Source organism: Boleophthalmus pectinirostris, unplaced genomic scaffold, assembly GCF_026225935.1.
Source record: "Boleophthalmus pectinirostris isolate CB_2022bp ecotype Guang Dong unplaced genomic scaffold, ASM2622593v1 HiC_scaffold_14, whole genome shotgun sequence".
Taxonomy (NCBI): Eukaryota; Metazoa; Chordata; class Actinopteri; order Gobiiformes; family Gobiidae; genus Boleophthalmus; species Boleophthalmus pectinirostris.
In genome coordinates, this window is record NW_026571047.1 from 19,776,192 (window position 1) to 19,799,287 (window position 23,096).

A 23,096-nucleotide genomic window follows, 5' to 3' on the forward strand; every position below is an offset into this window, starting at 1 on the left:
AGCCGTCCCGCAGAGACTCGGTTCGAGATTAACTTGCCGGAAACTCTCCCCTTTCCCCCTCTCTCCTCCCTCCTCCTCCTCTCTCCTCCCTCCTCCCTCCCTCCCTTCTCTGGACTTTCTCACTCGCAGCCAAACGCCAGGTATTTTTAGCCGTGACATAATGCCCCTATCTCTTGTCCTCTCTTCCACTTCTATGTACACTTTAGCATTTAACCCTTTGCTTTCACTCTTCGGACCAGCCCAAACCCAGCACCCCTCGTGTCTCTAACTCAACCTCCCTCTGCACCTCTCTCTCTCTCTCTCTCTCTCTCTCTATCCACTGTCCCCCGTCCCATGCCCTCCCCTATAGCGTCCTGGGCTAGCTGTAGTAATTGACTGCTCAGATTTCACACTTCTTGGGAACTGCAGTGCTTTGAGGGAGACATGGCAGTCGAGGAGGCAGCCGACTATTTGGCCGAAGTAAGTCTCGTTCGTTACATTAGCAGAGAGACACCGTGTGATGTTTATTACAGCAAGCAATGGGATGTTACTACTTTCTGAGTGATGTTGTAGCCATAGGGGGCAAGCTCTGTCCTGCACCACTTTGCTGCAGTGTGAAAGTGCATGAATCTATGGAGATCTGTCACGCATTTAAATGGCTATTATAGAAGTTTTAATGCTTATAGGTTTGTATTTGTTGTATTGCAGTAGTTTCTCAGAGTTTTGTGTTGCACTGTGGTCAATACAGGGACCTGACCTTGGCAAGTGGTGCAGGCTCCAACTATGCAAATTAAAGCAGCAAAATATCTGTTAATGTGAATGAAAAGGTTGTAATTTATCACTACTACTAATGAAATAAGACTTGATCTTAGCAGTTTTTTGCATTTTTGATTCAGACTGTCATTGCTAAGGCTTGTGCTGATGGGGTATACATTACACAATGCAGTATGCAGCAGTTCATATGACTGGCACCGAGTTGGTCCCTACACAACACAACAACAGATCAAAACACTGAATATGATAAGAGAAACATGAGGTACTCTTCTGTATTAACAAACCCTAGTACTTATATTTTTACGGCATATTTAAATTTGACTACATATTTGTTTTGAATGAATGGGAGTGTTGAAGAAACAGCCTGGTGGATTCGTTAAAATATAAAATACGGGTGAACCTGTCTATAATATGTGGACTATGTGACCTTTTAATGTTGCAGTATCATCTTGTTTATCTGATGTTGACTGAAATACATTTAAAAAGTTATCTAAAAGAAAGACACAAGGTAATTAAGGCTTTTTTGTAAGAATAATCGTAGTAGCACTTTTAAAAATATGGTTTACATAGTGCATGGGAAATATTAGCCAGGCTGGCGCCCCCTAGTGCCTCCGCTCAGTTTAATTTCTCTCCAGTGACTAGGTCAGGAATTAGAATATACTAGACGGTTCGCAAAAACCCTGGAAGTGCGAGTTCGGGCACCAGCCAATCAGCAAAGAGTCATATATTCTTTGTTCGCAAAGATTCTTGAGATCGAGGATTTAAAGAGAGAGAAAGAGAATGTTTGCTGAATTTTATCAAGGGTGAAAGACATTATTGCCCTTTTCCTATGGGATTTGGGAAAAGCTTAAATATACAACTTAGCCCTGTTAGCGGTGCATTACATACATCACCACCAAATAGCAGCGATTGGTTAAATAAAAAAGTACCCGCCTACTGTCAACAGAACGAATCTTAATGCTGCAAGGTCAAATGGTTTCCACAAAGTGAAACTGGCTGATGAATCGGGCTAGTGTTGTAGGGGTGCGTGTGCTATTGATAAAAATGTATACTGTGGCATATATATATTTTTTACATCATGACATTTATTAAAGAGAGAGCTGGGTGATAAGAGAAAAAAACAATAATTGCATTTTTTCTCTCTTTTTTTTCTCTTTTTCTCTAGCTTTGAATGTAAATATATTGATGATATAATGACAGCAATTACACTACAGTATATAAGCTGTTAATTGTGCAGATTTGAATTAGTTTAGCATCCCATTGTATTCTAATTACAAAAGCTTAAACCACTCTGCTGCCTGCATATGGCATGTAGAGCGTCCTCAGCTGTGATTGGTGGCAGGCATGCTCCTGATTGGTGGCAGGGGTGCTCCTGTCCTACACTGGAAAGTGAGCCTCTGTAGCATTCCTCACATTTCTGAGCGGGATAAATAAAGTGACACCAAAATGGCACCAGCCTGCTACAGTTAAGCACGTGTTACGGTGGAGTTATTATTGCACACTTTAGTTGTTAACATTTTTGTTTTGGTCAAAAATTAGAAAGTTACAAGAACATAAATATGTGTGTCATTTGTTCAATGGTTGTGTAGTTCTGGCATGATAACAAATTTGCAAGCATGATACAGTATATTGCGACTGAGATAAATTATAATATTGACACTACTTTATCCAACTGACACAATAACAATAATGCAAGATAATCCCAGTTAACCATTCTAAAATAGACTGTATCATTAAAAGGTCTGTGCTGCAACAAATAAATAACAGAATGAACCAATAAGTAGCCATAGAAGTCACTTATTCAACCTTTTACAACTCAAATCCTATTGTATTACCACAAATATACTCCAAATGTCCCAACTTTCACTAAGAAATTGTATACAAGAACATGATATTGATCCCCAAAATACAGTGTTCCAGCGTTCATATACTGAAAACACTGAACGATAAGTTGATATAGTAGTTATCATGACAGGCCGAGGGTTGTGTTGAATTTGCCATCTGAATTATGTCATATACATGTTTCAAATTAAGTAACTGCATTTACTTTTGTGAAATTGGTATAGTAAAAAAGGGACCTTATGGGCATTTAATGTAACAAGTAAGTCCCTACTGCTTCATGTAGGAGTTTCAGATTTGTTGTTTCAAGAAAAAAACTTCATGATGTCTTATGTTTTATAATTTCTCCCGTAATTAATAAAGTGTTTCTCTGCTCTGCTTTTATGTAGGCCTATGCTTTGTTGAATAGACCTGAATTTGCAATATTTTCTATGTATTTCCTTTACTATAAAACACTACAAAATGTGTCACTGTCTCTGTTTAATTTGATTTTTGTAAAAGATCCAGTTTCATAACAAAATTAAAATAGTTTAACAGTTTTATCATGTTCAGAAACAAATTTAGCAAAACTAAACTTTCATCTAGTAGAAAAGTAGTTTTTTTTTTTTTAAAGCACAGTTTGTTTTTCCCTGTGGTGATCTAATGTGCGCTTTAGCTGGAGTCAGAGCAGAGCAGAGCCTGCTGTAAGTGTAACATAGTGACAGTGGACAGTGTCCTTGTGTCTCCTCTGGTCCATTGAAGAACTGTGATAACAAAACATTCCTGCCTGATGAAGGCTGCTGTCGCCGACATGCTGCTGGGCACGTATAGAATCAACACAGAATCACACAGAAATCTTGGTAATATCAATTACATTATAAAATACATTACATTTTATTGCTTTATTCATGGTTTAAGGGTGCGTTTACACTTCTCATTGGGTCCTAGTTTAAACCCAGTTTAGACCTGATAGATAGACCTAGTTTGGTCCTGTTCTAGTCCTGGTTTAGGCCTGATCTAGTCCAGAATTAGATATGAATTTAGTCCCAATTTAGTCCCAGTTTGAATGTGGTCTATGTGCAAGTGTCAGACTAAACTAAACCCACTGGACTCAAGTAAATCACGATAATAATTCACACTTCAAAGGTGCACAATATATTTTCTTGTGCACGTCTTGCTTGTCTCCATGGAGATGTTATTTCTTGCCAGGAAATGTTCCACAGTTTGACAGTAAACATATCTATCTGAGTACAAGACAGATACAGCTCATACTGTAACAGTTTCATGGAGACAAGCAGGAAAAATAACATAGTAAAACTTTAATTTAGTAAAGCATGAATTTGTGTTTGAAGCAAGAGCTGACACTATTGTGATACACTACTCTAATGACCCAGAAATATTACATTTCAAACCAGAGAATATAAAATAATGGATGCAGTTGGGATTAAATATTTGATCAAATTCAAGACTTTCCAGGCTACTGGGAACCCTGTAAACAACCAAACAAGGACTGAATGCAGAGTGTGTTTCTATCAATGATCCCTTGTGCATATGGCCTTGAACAAAAAGGAAAAATGGGGTGGCGTTGGAGAGAAATGCCGTTGGTTGGAGGTATGTTTTAATCGTCCGTGAGGTGTTGTTTATTATGAAATTCTAAACAATGGCAACTAATATTTTTTTCAAAAGTTCAACATGTTTCTTTGTGTTACTTGTTGTTGACACAGTTATAGAAGACAGATTAGAGTTTAAACTGAAGGCTGAGCTGATTCCCAGGCTGTGAATAGACTTTATAATGGCTCTTATCTGGTCCATCTCCACAAACACAAACTGAACATGTCTATGTTGTCAGCAGCCTCTAACACTGGGATCAGCGGATGTGCAGGGGGCCACTGGGAATACAGGGGCAGGGACAGGGCGCTTTAAAGTCATAACCTCAACAAACTTCATAATGACAAATGTTGTTTTTACTCCCAAAACATGCTTTACAGAATATGAGGCAATTAATACAGGAATATAGAGCTACATACAAGATAAGATGTGTTTAGATGTTGTAGTTTTATTAAACATTTATGGACAGAAAAACATGTGGAGATCAGAGTGGAATGCTTACATCCCGTCATGTTGTTTTTGCCTGTAGCGAAGCCATAGTTTTGGTACATTATTTAAGACATATTGTACTGTTATTACAAAGAAATCACTAACACATTTTCTTAATAATTTGATTCTAATTCATTATAATGATAGTACTTTGTATGTCTTGTATTTTGTACTGAACTTGTGTTTGTCAGTATATGGGCATTGCTAGATTGGAAGAACTTTTTGATCTGGATTGAAATTTTGGCTCACTGAAGTTTTATATCTTAAATAGAGATAGTTTTTTGTGGTTGTGTGTTGCAGTAGACGGTTTGCAAAAACCCCGGAAGTGTGAGTTCGGGCACCAGCCAATCAGTGAAGCGCCATACATTCTGTGTTGGCAACGATTCTCGAGATTGAGGATTTAAAACCAGAACAAAGAAAATGTTTGGTGAATTTTATCAGGGGTAAAGACCTTCTAACTATGGGATTTGGGAAAAGCTTAATATACCAGTTAGCCATGTTAGCGGCGCATTATATACACCATGACCAAATAGCAGCGATTGGTAAAATTAAAAAAAAGTGCCCACCTACCGTTGAGCAAATGAATCCTAATGCTGCGAGGTCAGATGGTTTTCACAAAGTGAAACCGGCTGATGACTCAGGTTAGTGTTGTAGGGGTGTGATATTGACAAAAATTTAATACCTTTGACATATATACTTTTTTACATCATGACATTTATAAAAGAGAGAGCTGGGTGATATGAGAAAAAAAACAATAATTGCATTTTTTCTCAGAATAAAGAATTCCATTTCTTGATTAGATTAAAATGTTTTAGTTTTTAGTTTTGTTTTTTGTTTGTTTGTTTGTTTGTTTTTTTTGACAGTAAGTTGTATATCCAAATTCTGCATACCTCCAAAATGAGAAATTGCAATAGTATCAATTTTTCAGTACATCTCCCACCTCTAGTATGACGTGACAAAAGTTAATAAGTCATTGGTCTAGACTAGGCCTGTCACAGTAACACATTTTTAATCATGATATATCGCTACAGAGAAATATTGCGATAAATGCTGATATTGAACATACCTTATCTGCCAGTGACACAAAGTAAGATAATGCCCTCAAACCAATTTTTAAATTGACAGTGTATCATTAAAAAGCCTTCAAGCCAAGTTATTTATTCTACTTTCTACAGCTCAAATCGGTACGTTATTACATAAAATGGCAAAAATCCCCCCACTATTACAAAGAAAAAAGTACACATGATAAATATTCTCCAAAATCTATTGTTCCAGCTATTATATATTGACCGATAAATCAATATAGTAATGACAGGCCTAGTCTAGACATCACTATTTTCTTAGAGACTGTTTATTTTTTCCCAGGCCTCCTCCTCTCACTCTTTAGTCTGTATTTTGTAACATTTCAACACTTCTCTGATTCCATCTCATTATGTCCCTAAAGCACAAACTCTAAACATCCTGCATTTAACTGTCCCCCGCGCTGAGCCACACCCAACAATTTGAACAGTTTTAACAGGCAAAGATCAAGCCAATTCTTTCATCAAATCTCTCCATCTTTCACTGGGTCTTGATGCGTCGGCTCAGAGGTGTCATGGCATATCTGCATTTTAAAACACTAGCACCCAGGCTTCTAACAGAAATAGCTAATCTTTTTGTAGGCGTTTGGATTTGGCGAGCTCCAGGCGGTTTTAAATCAAGACATGTTGAAAAAGCTCTTGTAGGCAGTTGGCACCAGTACAAGGAAGTTTGCACCTTATATTGTTTATTTGTCTCTGTTGGTTCAGATATCGCAAATAAAGACAAAATGGGTGTGGAGTTTTAAGAGTGTCAGTGTTAGGAAGTAACTGGATACATGCACAGAGAATACCTTTTCAGAATACTTATTTTGACGAACTGTATTCAAGTACAGTTACTTCTTTATTTGGTGGTATTCATACGGTTACTTTTCTAAAATCTAAGGAATACATTAGAGTATTTGATACACTAGGTATTTGATCATGTAATTTAGGATTAAAAGTGCACATAATCAATGAGAAAAACAACCGCTGAGTACATGTGTGATTTTACCATCTTCTATTTGCGTTGGGAAATGCATTAAAAACTGTGAAACAAATATAAACTGTTACTAATACTACGTTGCATCTTCACACAATAATTTAAATGCAACTCGATGTAAAAGTATTCTAAGTATTTAGAATACAGTACTCTGATTGGCCCATGTATCAGAATGCATTACAAAATACATTTTAATGCAGGTATTCAGTATTCTGTAACTAAATGCATTTTCATAGTATTCTTTCCATCACTAAAGAGTGTTTTAATGAAATATTGAGTGCCAGATAAGAGTATGATTGTACCAGAAGCTTTCTATTTGGTTTTGTGTGAAGTAAATTGGCTATGATGACTTTTTAGAAGCATCTATTACCCTTGAACTATATGTTGTGTTTTGTGTCCCCAATATCGGCATTATTTTCACAGATTGAACAGTGGATATTGTTGAAACTTTATTTCTAAGATTTGGCCCATAGGTTTTATTGGCAGATGCAAGTGTGTAAGGACTGAAGAGTGAGGAGAGACATCCAGCAAACTGTCAGAGATGGGAACCTGCTGGTACCTTAAAATGACTAAAGATGTCTCTTTTTCTGCTGTTTTTCAGACGGATGTAAATGCATGTTACCTTCGAGCAGCTCGGGCTGGTAATCTAGAAAAGGCTCTGGATTATCTGAAAAATGGAGTGGACATCAACATCTGCAATCAGGTAGGCCTCCTCTCCACCACTTTTATGAGAATGTTGTACCAAAACATCATGGTTTTGTATAAATAGTATTAATCCGCTAATGATGACTAGTCGGCTATAAAAAAAATAAAGGTAATTGTACTTTAAAACATTTAATTGTTATCTGAACTCTACAACACACATGAATCTTTTCTTGTGTGCAATTTGTGATTTTCATTTATTTGTTCTACACCTGGGATGGCTCTCGCTTCAAGCATTTGGAAAACGCTGAATATCCTAGCGACTATCTGATCAGTTGAAGTGCCACAACAGCGGAACAAGCCAAAAAATCAAACCTCAGTTAAATCCAGTTGAAAGAAAATCACAGACATCTTCCCAGTCCACAAATGCACAAATCACTTACCTTTGTTACCTGTGCACGTTTTTCACAAATAAAATGGTCTGTGTTGAAGCTAAAATAAGCTGAAGTACATCTGTTGGTGTTGCCATGTTCGTTTTGATTATTTGGCTTCCACACAAACTGTAATGCTGCTCTGTGATTGGTCATCCGCCACCTGTCGGGCCCTGTTGCACCCACGGAGCCCAAAATGGATTCTCGTGCGTTTGTGAACTCACAAATATCACGAGAATCCATCTTGCTTTGTAAGGTTAGTTAGCTGCAGCTCTAGTGTTGTGATTTTGACATGTTTATTTGTTGTGTAGAACGGCCTTAATGCTCTGCACCTCGCGTCGAAGGAGGGCCATGTTGAAGTTGTGTCTGAACTCATCAAACACGGGGCCAATGTGGATGCAGCCACAAAGGTTTGAATCAAATATTTACTCAAGGGATAATAGTGCTTAATAGGCCTACCAGTTATTTGGGGTTGGAGATAACAAAAATTGCTCAGTATTTCTTGGGGGTATCCTGATATCAATAGTCAGACAATATTTTTGCAATCTTACAGAAAGGGACTAAAGCTTATCTTTGAATGTGTTAAAGTTTTAAGTGAATGAATGTGAAAACACTGCAAAAATACCCATTTTATACTCATGCGATTGTACTATTGTGTATTTTTTGTTGCAGAAAGGGAACACAGCTCTACACATAGCATCGCTCGCAGGGCAGACAGACGTTGTGAAGGAGCTAGTTACTCACGGGGCCAATGTCAATGCACAATCACAGGTACAGTATATGCTAAATGTTATTAAGTTATCTTCAGTATTTACATTTTGAAATATTATTATCCAAAAATTTTATTTGTCTGTTATAGTGCCATGGTTGTAGATATAGAAGTCATATGTTTGTAAACTAAGATTTTGGGGGTAAACAGCCATTTTTATTGAAAGTAGGCAAACCTTCCATAGAGATGCATTAGCCAAAACCAGAATCAAATTAGGTATCATTATTAGGTCACTTCTGGTAAATTATATTTATATTTATATTTATATTGTCCACAAAATATAGTCCCACAAAATATAGTTATGTCTACCTGTTAGCTCAAATTGGTTGGAGAAGTATGAATATTATTTTGCAGTACTTTTACTACACTATAGACACTACTCTCGCTCTGCTGTGTGTGTGTGTGTGCATGTGTGTATGTGTGGTTGTGTGTGTGAAAGTGTGTGAGTGCATTAGCGCCTGCTGTCTCTGCTACAGTGAAAGTGCAGCGTCAGCATTGTCCCACTTTCACCGTCAGCAACCACCCTATCACCATGGCAACTGGAGCCAACTCATAGGAAAAAAAACTCTTTATTTATATTATATGATCTGATAGATGTATCTGTAAAATATTACACTAAAGTAAAAAAGAAATGATGAAATACAATAAAACAGGTCGTTATCCTTTGTCGCAGCTTATACAGTTGCTTTTAAAACATGTACAAGACCAAATTAACACTTATTCAACATATTTTTTACATGGTATACTGATTATATTGATTTAAAAAACTTTAAATAAAATCATAGTTGGTGCTAATGCCTGAAACTCACAATTTTTGGCTCATTAATCTTTTTGAAATTACAGATTGATCTCTAAAGACTGCTGAGGAAAGCAAAATTACCAGTAAAGTAGTGAAATACTGGAAGCCAAACCAAGTATGGAGTGAATAAATAATGCACTGTAAAGCTCTTTAGGTAGCTTCCTGGCTCTATTTTGATCCGTTAATAACAATGCATTAGTTTTGTTGAATTATTGTACACTAAATCCACCAGTTATGTTTTGCTAGACCTGTCCTCTATTTGCTAAATCATGCATAGGTGCCATACAATAACAACCTTCTAGACTATAATTTTACTAATTACGGATGTAACAATAACCGAAATATTGTAATATCGTATCGTCAAAAGTCTCACTATAATATCATGGACTGTCACAGTATATCGAATCACAAGTTTCTTTGCTTAAATGCATGGTTTTATAGTAGCAACAGCTTCTGAACATCGGGAACTACATATCCCATGATTAATTTCAGTGCAAACAACATGAAGAAATATGTTTATGACGGAAATATTTCACACCAAAATCTTGTTCAAGGTATTTTAAAAGCAGAAAACTGTCCCATTTACAATTATATCAGCCTCTTCAAAATATCGCAATAAATATCGTACCGTGAGATTTGGATATTATTACATCCCTAGTACTAATGAATGCATTTCTTCCACTTTCTTCCCCAGAATGGCTTCACTCCTTTGTACATGGCAGCGCAGGAGAACCATCTGGATGTGGTGCAGTTTCTTTTGGACAACGGTTCCAGTCAGAGCATTGCCACTGAGGTACAAAACATACTGGTAACCCCAGACATCGCGGTGCACTCCATAATGTTTGTTTACCCACAGTCACAGCTCATAACAGAAGCTAATGGCACGCTACACCTCAACCTGCCATCAGCCGCGACCACTGTCCTCCCTGTAATTACTAAGGAGTGTACACTATTGGAGCTGACTGGAAGAAATACAGAAAAATGTTCAGAAGACAGTGGTAGTACAGTAGTAGTTCTAGCATTCATAGTAGTTGTAATATCTGTTTGGGATAGTACTAGTTGTCGTTGTAGTAGTAAGAGTCATAGGTGGGACAAAGTCATTGTTTTGCAAGTCTCAAGTAAGTCTCAAGTCTTTGACCTCAAGTCCGAGTCAAGTTCCAAGTCAAATACAGACAAGTCCAAGTCGAGTATCGAGTCACTGGCCCATAAGTCCAAGTCAAGTCCAAGTTGTCTGCTTTGAGCTTCAAGTCATTTCAAGTCTTTAAACCACAATGCCAAATGTAGCTTAGATTTCTGCAATTTATATGAATTTTAAATGAACTGTACTTAAAAAAAATCATAGTATATTTTTATATGAGTATTTATAGAGTATATAAGAGTCGAAGAAATGTAAATCGTTCCTTTTTAAATGTTTTCACAAAATCTTGGAGTGAATCATTACAGCCAGAATAAAACAAATTCAGATTTAAAAGTTCTTCTCAAGTCTTTCAAGTTACAGGCCTCAAGTCTGAATCAAGTCCCAAGTCACTGACCTTTAAGTCCAAGCCGAGTCCCAAGTCTTAGTCCATTTTATTAAGTCAAGTGTCAAGTCCTAAAAATAGTGACTCAAGTCTGACTCAAGTCCAAGTCACGACTTGCAAGTCCCCACCTCTGGTAGGAATATTTGTCAAAGTGTAGAATCAAGGGCAGCAGTATGTTTAGTAGTAGTAGTAGCAGCAGCAGTAGTAGTAGTAGTAGTAGTAGCACTAGTAGTAGCAGCAGCAGCAGCAGCAGTAGTAGTCGTAGTAGTAGTAGTAGTAGCAGCAGCAGCAGTAGCTGCAGCAGCAGTAGTAGTAGTAGTCATTGTAATAGTAGTAGTAGCAGCAGTAGCGGTAGTAGTAATAGGTAGGCATTAGTGGCAGTTATGGTTCTGATAGTAGTAATCAAGGAGTAGTTGAAGTTGTATGTGCAGTAAGTGTAGTAGTAGTAGTAGTAGTAATAGTAGTTCATGAAATGTGGTTCCCAATGTTATAGTTTAGTTGTAGACAGTTAAGAATTTGTCTGAAAAAATGTGTAATATCATATTGAGGTGTCAGTATTTTAATTTGTATAGCCTACATTTTTGTTTTCCATATCTGGATCTCTGGTTAGTTCCTCCATGCGTATCCTTTTGTATATTACTGATGGCCAATTGAATGCAGCTTACCCCAATCCAGACCGTAATGTAGATCTTTTGTCAGAAGGAAATACAGCATAATAAATACAGACCATGGTTATTTGTGAGTATTTAGCCTTGGCTGTAGATGTATAGTCTCTTGTGTCAGGGTGATTGATGGTTCTGCGGTAGTAGCGGCCAACTGCCAACAACCGCTGCTGCAACAAAAGTGACAATGACAAACTTCTCTCCAGAAAGATCTTTATTTTCTGTGTTAGAAGTCACTCAGAGCCACAAAAAGAAACACAACTGGGAGTCAATTAAGCAATAAACCAGGCATATCCAGAATGATGAAAAATTAGGACCGTTGGCAGAGCGATTAACAGTTTACAATAAGACTACAAAAAACATCCTAAGAATCTAGAATAGGCTGTAACATTCCTAGTGGAGAGTCCGCCATCTGTTTGTCTCCATGGAAATATTATTGCTTTGTCAACAATGATCAACAGTATCACAATGTCACGCAAGTTACAGCACTACGCTACATTACAATTCAGATCTGCGGAGAGTCGTCCCTATTCATAAAGACATGAATGTATTTTTGAGCACTGTTGAGAGTAATGTGTTATAAAAGTAATGACTTACTGTAATGCGATGCTTTTTGCTGTAACACAGTAATGTAAGGCATTACAGGAAAAAATTCTAATATTTTACTCAATACAAATGTCAGTGACATGTGTTACAATACTTTTGAACCGGGATTGAAGTGGTGGATTTTTTGTTTTTATTCATACAAATTCACTAAAATCACCGCGATATCAGCAGCAGTGAAATGCCATCGTTACAGTTCTGAGTGTCTGGACGGGCCCAGAGGTGCACCCACGTAGACCGTCGGGTGACCGTGGGTGAAAGGACGGGGTTAATCGCAGCTGGCGCCCGATCGTGCTTTGCGGACACCCTGCTCCACGGGCTCAGGGTTCTCTCAGGGGCGGTCCTAGATTCCAAGTCCTAGTCCAAGATTGGTCCTGGTTTAGAACTGGTTTAGTCTTGGTTTAGACTTGGTTTAGTCCTGGTTTAGACCTGGTTTAGTCCTGGTTTAGACCTGGTTTAGTCCTGGTTCAGTTCTGGTTCAGTTCTGGTTTAGACCTGGTTTAGTCCTTGTTTAGTCCTGGTTTAGACCTGGTTTAATCCTGGTTTAGACCTGGTTTAGTCCTGGTTTAGACCTGGTTTAGTCCTGGTTTAGACCTGGTTCAGTTCTAGTTTAGTCCTGGTTCAGTCTATATACGGCGCTGAAGTCTGGCATCTTCGCTTGCTGATTGTTATTTTGGTGAGAGTAACTTAAAGTGCCGAAATAGTCATGCAATATTTTACATTTTAAATACAGTAATACTGTAATGTAACAAATTATTTTGAAATGACAGTAACAAGTCATAAATAACACATTACAGTTTTCAAGTAACTTGCCCAACAGTGTTTTTGAGCGATACAAACACCTGTTATGCATTAAGTACTAGATGGATATGTTTAACATCATACCATGGAACATTCCAAGCAAAGAAATACACATCTCCATGGAAACAAGCAGGTGATGGACCCTCCATCAGAAAAGTTGCGTAGTGTACCTTTAAGGAAAGTCACATTACCTTGTCCATGAAAGGTTCCCCTATTTTGAACTATAGTAAAAGTATTTCTCCTTATTTTTGATTAAAAAACAACTAATAGTAATACTAAGTGGTCTACTCTGATTACTGCTACTACTACTATGATCAATATTATCGCTACTTTGTTCAAATAATTCAAGACATATTCTTTCCAAAATGCAGTACCTCATTATCCCTGACACATCATGAGCATATATAAAAAACAGATTTAATTTCCAGTATACTAGTACTAGTTTCCAAGTCTATGCATAAAAGCTCAGTCCATCATAGCTTACTGAAATTGCGGGGCATGAATAATTTAACGCAAACATATGAATGGATATACATTTCTCTGCTTGCATTATTGATCCAATGATGGGCTCAAGTGCAGAGGGAGGAGGGAGAGAGAGCTAGGACTCAGGGGAAGTGAGCGAGACAAGAAAGCAAACAGCGGGCAAGGAAGAAAGGGCACAAGAAGGAAGCATCTGGAAGGAGGAGGTGAGAGAGGGACGAGGAGAGAGGGAATAGTGATGCAGGTCTGATGTGGTGGAGAGATTTTTGGATGCTCAAGGACAAACTAAAGACAAACTCACCCTATAAAAGTATCAGCCTAAATCAAATTAATACTAAAACTGGACAGGTGTTGACAGCCTTGTTTGAAAGCTTAAATCTGCAGACTCTGCAGACCTTGATTTAATATTGACATTGACATAGCAATAAAATAGCCTTTTTTTTTTTTATTATTATTGTTGATCCACTTATATTTCTATTTTCACATCCAGCTCAAAGGTATATTTCTTAATTATTTTTTAATTTCTATTTACATCCCAAAGACTTTGCTGCAAAAGTAGCTCATCACATTCATAGTTTAGTCAAATTCTGCCCCTCCTTCCTCGTTAGTTAGCAAACACTTAATTAGCCAAGAGTTTCAGTAATTCAGTCTAAAGGTGCATGTGAGCTTTACTAAAATACCTGGATTTTTATATAAGGTAATTACAATAACATCTCTTATTATATACCATTATTATATGAAGACTTTTTTTTTAAGAAGTAAGAGACTGGTATGCTAAATGCTAAGGCTAAATGCTAATTAGCTTCAGACGCCACATGTAGGCTAGTATCTTAACTCTTATGTTCTCTCTTATAATTACAAATGTATTATAAGAAGTAATCCTAATTATATTTTGTACTTCTAATTGACAGAGATTATTTATTTAAGCACACGTGACCATAAATCACTTGATTATACAGGATAGCTTTTTAACTTGTTTATTCCTAGCTAATTCTTATGACTAAACCACAAAGTACAAGCTGAAACTTATTTCTGTGTTACTGTGTCTGTCTGCTACTTATAATACACCATATTACCATACCATTAACTTTGTACTAATGTTGTTGTACTGCTGTAGTGTACTAAATATAGTTTAAGCATTCATACATTTTTCATACATTATTGTCATATTATTAACCTCACAAATGCTAAAATAGTGTTCTTCCTTGTACATTTAAAATCCTCTCTCTTCTTTCTCTCTCAGGATGGCTTCACTCCCCTGGCTGTGGCTCTGCAGCAGGGCCATGACCAGGTGGTGTCTCTGTTGTTGGAAAACGACACAAAAGGAAAAGTCCGGCTCCCTGCTTTGCACATCGCTGCACGCAAAGACGACACGAAAGCTGCTGCGCTCCTGCTTCAAAACGACCACAATGCAGATGTTGAGTCCAAGGTACAGGTCTACAGTTCCCACAATGCAACTGGGAAAATCTTACCTGATAAAATATAGTGTTTCCCACAGGTTTATACTGAGACTATGGTGGCACAAACAAGTGATTTCTGAATCCTTTTATTTAACACATTTTAATACATTAAAAAAAGTCACTTGCCTCTACTGATCAAAATATGAATATAGCTACTTCTCAATATTTATGATAATACCACAAGCTTTAAGTATTAGGGCTGCAAGATTAATTGCCATCAAATCAAAAATCACATAATTTCCTTCACAAATATCCTTTCTCAGTCTGCATAAATACTACTGACCCTGTAGTTTAGATGTGTACATGTTCTGAAATTTGATTCTTGTATTAGTTTGTCAGTTCATATTTCAGTCTTAGTGAATTATTTTTGGACATTTAAAATGTGAACAATGAACAGAATCATATTATTAAAACAAATTGCAAATCTAATTACAGTACTTGTATGAGAAATCACAATTAAATGTTTCCCAATCATTCAGCCATATTAAGGATCATTTCTATCACCATATTACTATTTAAGACTATAGTGGCAAAAATTAAACTATGTGGGGCCACCATAGTCTCCTCAATTAATGGGAAACGATGCGATCATTGAATTGTTCCACATAAAGTCATTCATATCCATCTACAGCTTGGTGCAAACATGGTGTCTTTGGTGTGTTTTGTGGTGCACTAACCACCCCATTCTCCCTCCTGTCCCTCCTCCTCTCCTCTCTATGACCTGCCCAATCTTTCCCTATTTTAAATCCCTATAGATGATGGTGAATAGGACTACAGAGGTACATTTCCACTGCTCTCTCTCTCTCTCCTCTCGTTCATTGTCACATTTCAGGCTGAAGTCTTCTGCCTGTTGCTGCCGTGCGCTTTATGCTCTCTGGCATGAATAATTTGACTGCTATTGGCGACTCACTCTGTGCCTGTTTTGAATCTGCAGCTTTGTGACTTGGCTGCTTCCAGTGTCTTGCTTCTTGGGCACACGCATAAATGTAACTTGACTTGAAACATAGACATAACATAGAATTTCAAAATGGCTTATTTATATTTTGACTGTAGAACTAACTTAGATATGTCATGTTCTTGAAATATATATTGAAAATGAGCTAAAAACAATCTGTCATTCATTTATATCAATCAAAAATAACTGTCCTTTGATTGATCATTTTGACTCAACATTAAAATCTAATATTTTGGACATTTACACACATTTCCATTCTGTACAATGATCTACTAGTGATCTGATAGATCTAGTAGATTATATTTTCAACATGAACCTGGTCCATTCGTACATAAATACAATTATTTATAGAAAGTAATCAATGAATCTCAAATATCACTGTCTTTTATTTATTGTTGATATTATATTGTAAGTATTTCTTTACTTGTATAGATTCGACATGTGGCTCAAACAAGTTAAAAGTCCCGTTTTTAATTTCTTTTTACGTTTTTTTACTTTTTTTTTTAACCTGACAAATGCATGCACTGTGCACACCTGCATGTGTTTTTTATTATTATGTTGATGGGTGCCCTGTTTCCTGTCAGCTGAAAGTCAATCCCCCACTGATCTGGACCTGTTCAGATATGTTCTTCTTGATGCTACTTTTCACTTGACAGGAACACTTTTGACTCTAAAGTTCTCAATGACAGAAGGCTCCTATTTCTTTGTCTGGAATGTTCCACAATATGGCATTAAACTTATCTCCATGGAGAAGTTAGACGTCAGAGCTGTGAAGAGGCCCTGCTCACTTGTAAATGATGAAATACAAGGTAGACAAGTTTAATACCATAGAGTGGAGCATTCCAGACAAAGCAATAGGAGCTCCATGGAGACAAGCAAATAATGAACCCTCAAAAAGAAAAGTGACATAGTGCACCTTTAATATAATTGACTACTAGACCCTTGTTGGACACTATCTGTATGACACTTTGCTTGCAGCTGCCACAGAACCACACAGTACATTTTTATGACTTAGTCCTAAAGCATGCTTGACCACTGCTTAGCCCTGGTCTGCTGCGCTCCACTGTCCTGCTTTTATCTACCGCTGTGTTCATCCAAACTGCTCCATAATGTCCCATGATGCTTTGTGCAGTGGCTCATTATGAACCAGTTTAAACCCGTTCTCCTCTCCTCTAAAATATCTTCCTTTTTCCTCTCTCTCTTTTATTTTGTGTTTGTCAGAGTGGTTTTACCCCCCTGCACATTGCCGCACACTATGGCAACATCAACGTGGCCACATTATTACTGAACAGAGGAGCAGCTGTGGACTTCAAGGCGAGGGTATGTACACCAAAGTACTTCAAAACACGTGCTCAAATACTCATATACTTCAGGGGGCGGGGCTGAGTGCAGGAATGTTGTGTCCCATGATGGGTTGTCCCGCAGCTGTCTGTGCCACTCTGCCACACATACGACACCAGGAAGAAAGTGTAACTAAATACTTTTACTCTCATATATCACCCAATTGCATTTGTAAAGTTATTGGTTTCTTCTGAGTTCTCAAATACTTTTTATTTGGACTAATAGTATTGAACTATATATGAGAAAAATGGCACTTATATTTTAGGGTTCATTCACAGTTGTCCAGGCTTGGTTCTGGTTGGGCCCAGTTTAAGCCATAATATAGATTTGGTTTGGTCCTGTCCTGGTCTGGTCCTGGTTTAGTCTTGGTTTACTTCTGGGTCAAGTCCCAGTTTTGATGTAGTGATTGTGCAAGTGTGAATGGACTAAATACTAAAATCTCTTAGTATTCTGTGGCAATAAGTAATTGTAAGTTAAAAAAAAAACTCTCCACTGCATTTAAAAATATATATACATATTTCAGCCATTTATTCAAATATACCGCTGGATACTGCAGATTCCTCTAGAGGGGGGTATTGAGCCATTTGTCTCATTAGCTTTCAACTGTAAATTTGATAATTGGTTCTATGTGATATTTTAAAGCCACTGTTTCCTCTGTCTTTTCCTCAGTACATTCATGCATCGCAATTAAATTCTCAATTGTGTTTGTATCTTTTGGTCCAAGGGAAATAGTGAAAACAGATGCAGTGTTGTTGGTTTTAATTGTGAGATGATCATTCTGATTTTCTCCAGAATGACATAACTCCGCTGCACGTAGCTTCCAAACGTGGGAACGCAAACATGGTGCGTCTGCTGCTGGAGCGAGGGGCCAAAATAGATGCACGGACCAAGGTACTTATTAACCAGAAATAATTTAATTAATCAAATTCATCCAACTTTATATCTGTTGGAAATTATGATGGCCAATGTGTGTTGATTTGTCTGTTGTATCATATTTTGTAGGATGGTCTGACTCCGCTGCACTGTGGGGCCAGGAGCGGACATGAGCAGGTGGTGGAGATGCTGCTGGACAGAGGAGCTCCAATCCTCTCCAAAACGAAGGTATTTGTCACATACACATAGAATATATAAATTAATACAAATCACATAATTAATATTGTAAAAGTATGACTATGTATTTTAAGAAATTCTACTAGAAATACACTGTCCTCTTTCTTTTATTATATAAAAAATTTTAAACCACACCACTCAGAAATAACAATGGCCTATATAGTCTAATTTTTTCCTACACATTTTATAAACAAGTTAAAGGTTCAGAATAATAAAAAATATATTTTTAAAACATGATGTTCGATGATACAACTAAGGTGTAACTATAACTGTAACTATCTTTCTCAAAATGTAGTGTATGTAGCTCTGGTAATAAATATTATCTTACATGCTAAAACCTGGAACATGTGAGACAGGCCTCTAGTCTGACTATGTTTAAGTCCAGCCTCAAAACAGTTCTGTTTAGCTGTGCATATGACTGAAAGGTTTTTATTCCACACCTTTCTCTTTTTCAGTTAATTTTATGATGATTATTTACATTTTCATTAGTTTGTATTGTGATTTGAATGTCTTTGAAAGCCCTTTGAATTACTTTGTGCATTAATTGTGCTATGCAAAACTTGCCTTGTCGTGCCTTGCTATAGACCACAGGTGTCAAACATAAGGCCCGGGGGCCAGATCCAGCCCTCCAAGACCTTTAATGTGGCCCTTGGGTGATTTTCTACTAAAATATTTTAAATGTTGAAATTGAATTTTTCTTAAAGTTTCAGGTTGTTCATAATATTATAATATTATAATAAGAAAGAGTTCATCAATTAAAAAAGATTTCTGTAATAGATTTGCGTTTCTCTGAACAAATATTTGAATTTATTGTTATTTTTGGGGTTTATATGCCATGAGTTTTCTAATCCGGCCCCTTTGGGATCAAAGTAGGTTGGATACGGCCCGCCCCCGGACCAAAATGAGTTTGACACCCCTGCTATAGACGATACAGTATATCTCCATAACAATTGTCAGTATATCTCCCGGTCCCACCTATATAGAAGTACACTCCCATTACTGCCCTAAATACCCCATTAATCTTCCTTTCCTCATCTTTCCTTTCAGAACGGACTGTCCCCTCTGCACATGGCCACACAGGGCGACCACCTGAACTGTGTCCAGCTGCTGCTGCATCACGAGGTCCCAGTGGACGACGTGACAAATGATTATCTCACAGCTCTGCACGTCGCCGCTCACTGTGGACACTACAAGGTCGCCAAGGTGATCGTGGACAAGAAGGCCAACCCCAACGCCAAAGCACTGGTGAGGACACAAGATAACACCTACTGTATATATGCTAATCATATTTTTGTCAAACATTTTCATTTGGGATGGGACAAGACATAATTTAGGATAAGATATGAGATTAGGTCCATTCTAGTACTGTTTTTTGGAAGATATGAGAGATATAACTCACCAACACGTAACCCTTTTTTGTCAAATCAAAATGTAAATCAGGGGTTTCCAACCTTTTCCTTCTGTGAGCTACTTTTGTAAAATGAAAATGCCAAAGAGCTACTAATTTTAGCGGTCGCCAGAACTTTTGTAAATATAAGAGCCATGATAAGACAAAGATGAGGTACAATTAAATGTCTATAAAACATAATCCATTATTCAGTTATCAGTGCACAAAATTAGGAATAAAAATGATACAGTTACAAAAGAAATAGACATTTAATCAATCAAACTTGAGTTATTCAGCACAATACATATAATTCAGAAATTCCTGGGTGAGTTACTTGGAAGGGAGTGGAGAGTTACTGGCTACAGGTTGGAGACCCCTGATGTAAACACACTGGATCTTGTCCCATCCCTATTGTCCAGTTTTACTTTATTTAATTAAAGTGGCTGTACCTAATTTTGGTCTGTGTATCTGAGCAAATATTGTTTTACCCCAGTACAGATATATTATATAAGCAGCTCTTAAGGTAGCAGTGAGATCGCTGTGTGCTGTCTGGTGTCTGGTGTCTGCGTTTAATTATGAAGTGTATTATCTTCTAAGAAGAAATGCGCCTCCCATGACCCAGCCCCGGATAAGCGGAAGAAAATGGATGGATTGATGGAAAAAGTGCGCCATTAGCATGCTAGTTGTGGTTAGCATTACTGAAAATGGTACTGTAAACTCCAATCTGGCCTTGGAAAGTCGTACTTTTAAACTCATTGTGGTGAATAATTACAATGTTCAGTGAGTGAGGAATGACACTGCAGTTGCCTTTTCCATGTTTTAAAAGCAGTAAAAATCTGGTACAGTAGCTTTAAGTTTTTACTCTACTTATTTTATATCCAAGGTTATTCTTAAACCATTGTGAACCTATACTTTTTATCGTAGACCCAGACTGTGTTTTATGCTCAGTTAAAAATCAGTCTACTGTAATATAAGACATATGGGTGTGGTCACAGCTCTGGGACTTGAAAACTAGAAAGCAAAAAGAAGAAAAAAAAACTACAAGGAAATGAAGTCATAGGATTAAGCTAGAAACCTCAAAGAGAAAGAGAGAGAGGGAGAGAAAAAGATCGAAAAGGAGACAGAGAGAGGAGAGGAAGGGATGGAGATAGAAAGAAAGAGTAGGAGGAGGAGAGAGAGAGAGGCTGGAGCAGCTTGTGTTGTGCGTGGGTTGACTGTGTATTTGAGTGGTGCAATGCTTTTTTCAGTTCATGGTTGACTCAATTGTTCCCACACGTGCTCGTCTGGTTTCTAAGAAAAAAACTTGGATTTTAGAGGGTATTTTCCAAGCACTTTCTGGAACCAGTGCCACTACTGCAGTTTATGGAAACATGGGATTGTTTTGTTTTAATTAAGTCGCTGTATTGTGCTTAACTGTTCAGTGTTGTGTCTTCATTATACACATCTGGAGTTGTGATTTGTTTCATTCACACATGTTTTTATACTGTCTAGTTCTCACCATCTGAAATACATGTTCCCACTGCATTATGTCATGAGGTGGTAGTCCAGAAAGTGCTCTTCATGTTTTTACACTGAAACCTTAACTTGTTTTGATCATTGCACTGCTCAAATTTCCTTCCTCGGTGCACAAGTAGGTGGAGTTTTCTTACGCCTTTTGTTGACATCCATGACACTTTTTAACCGATTTTTTTCTCTGTGTTATTGTTCAGAATGGGTTCACGCCTCTGCACATTGCTTGTAAGAAGAACAGAGTCAAAGTGATGGAGCTGCTCCTGAAACATGGCGCATCTATACAGGCAGTCACTGAGGTACAGAACATTCACATGCGTTTTGGAAGCCTAACATTGGTTTATTCTCATAACATACACACAAACACACACACACATTTTCCTGGTCCACGTGTTTGATAGTGCAGCTTACTACAATATCACAAAAATATTGATTAAGTTAAAGATACCCAATTCAAATTACATTATGCTAAGCTATTAGATTTTGCCCTGTTTTTGAGATACTGTAGCCTTTAGATTTTTTTGTTCTTTCCACAGTCTGGTCTCACTCCCATCCACGTGGCTGCCTTTATGGGACATGACAACATTGTTCATCAGTTGATAAACCACGGGGCGTCACCAAACACAAGCAACGTGGTGAGTGCTTCTCCCTTTTCAATAACAGTCAGTCGTGTTGCACAAGATCCTGTGGGAGTCCAAAGGCCCGGTAGATACGTAATGTTTTGAATAAATCATACATTCATTTGTCACAGTTTCATGATAACCCAATAATAATTAAAGCATTTTTTACACAAGGATTCATCAGATTGCAACTGATTCAAAATTGAAATTTGAAGGGTCACAATAATTTCAGGCAAAATATTCTTTGTAAAAAACAAATTATCTATGGGATCATCTGCATATGTTTAATTTAATATTTAGACGTTCATGAAAATGTACTGAAATGTATGTGATGTGTTAGTACGCAGTTTAGAATAAGTTAGTTTTCTCTAATGGGTAAATGTTCCTAGCCACGTCTATAATGTGCCATGAGAATTTGATAATGATTTATTGTGGGATTAAATAATTTTTTGCTATTGAACTGTGTAAATGGTGTTTTAATAACGTTGTCTATTGTTCCTAGTGGATTTTTGGTGATTTTAGTGAAAACAGATTTGCAGCTTTCTGTTCAAAAACATATAAAAATGAGTGTGTCCTTGTTCCTGTGGGCGCTGCAGTTTTAAGTACTTGGTGACATCACACAGCACTTCCCTGATTACATCCAGGTGTTTCTGATTACAAACACCTTTTGAAGTGTGGATACCTGACAGACCAATCACACTGTTCCTTACACCCCCAGACCCCGCCCCTCCTCTCCATTCACTCTTTTCTTTAGTCCTCCAAGTACTGCCCAGTTTAGCAGCTCTAATTGAAATGTGGTTGTGGGCGGGGTTTAGGTGGTCAGTCCCACTTTAAATAACTGAATTACAAATGTATGACAAATGTAATACAGTGCCTGAGCAAAGAGATATTCCGATAATAACAGCACTTGGCCAGCAGTAGCCAGCAGTCTATAAACAAAACACAGTGTAGTGTGGAAAGGGGAAAGACAGAGCCCTATCTCTCCTACCCCAACTATTTGCTCGCCCACACTGCTTCTGTGGCCAGGTTTCCGTGGTAACTCAGCCTATGGGACGTCATTATGGTTTAAACAGGGGGCAGGGCTAGAGGGGGTATCCTGCTTTTCCTATCCTGGGACACTGTACGTCAGAGTGTACTGAGTGGGAAGAACAATACACTTTTGTCTTTCAATAAGTTTCCATTCATTGCTGGATCTTTTTGAGACCTTTGGATTTATTGGGAATGTAGAACCAGGAAGTTTTTTGGGAATAACTGAAGTCTTTTTGTGGCATTTGTGATTTT

At 37.5% G+C, this 23,096-nt stretch overlaps 1 protein-coding gene across 1 annotated transcript in view; it reads left to right on the forward strand.

Moving 5' to 3' along the window:
* Window positions 1-406: 406 nt before the first annotated feature.
* The window catches only part of LOC110154346 (ankyrin-3-like), an 82,356-nt gene continuing 59,666 nt past the window's right edge, over window positions 407-23,096 (forward strand). The window contains exons 1-13 of the mRNA XM_055150022.1: window positions 407-459; window positions 7,328-7,429; window positions 8,111-8,209; window positions 8,472-8,570; window positions 10,062-10,160; window positions 14,677-14,862; window positions 15,649-15,672; window positions 17,070-17,168; window positions 17,982-18,080; window positions 18,192-18,290; window positions 19,347-19,544; window positions 21,396-21,494; window positions 21,732-21,830. Coding sequence (XP_055005997.1) covers window positions 424-459; window positions 7,328-7,429; window positions 8,111-8,209; window positions 8,472-8,570; window positions 10,062-10,160; window positions 14,677-14,862; window positions 15,649-15,672; window positions 17,070-17,168; window positions 17,982-18,080; window positions 18,192-18,290; window positions 19,347-19,544; window positions 21,396-21,494; window positions 21,732-21,830 — 1,338 coding nt within the window. The 5' untranslated portion in view covers window positions 407-423. The remainder of the gene's footprint in view (window positions 460-7,327; window positions 7,430-8,110; window positions 8,210-8,471; window positions 8,571-10,061; window positions 10,161-14,676; window positions 14,863-15,648; window positions 15,673-17,069; window positions 17,169-17,981; window positions 18,081-18,191; window positions 18,291-19,346; window positions 19,545-21,395; window positions 21,495-21,731; window positions 21,831-23,096) is intronic.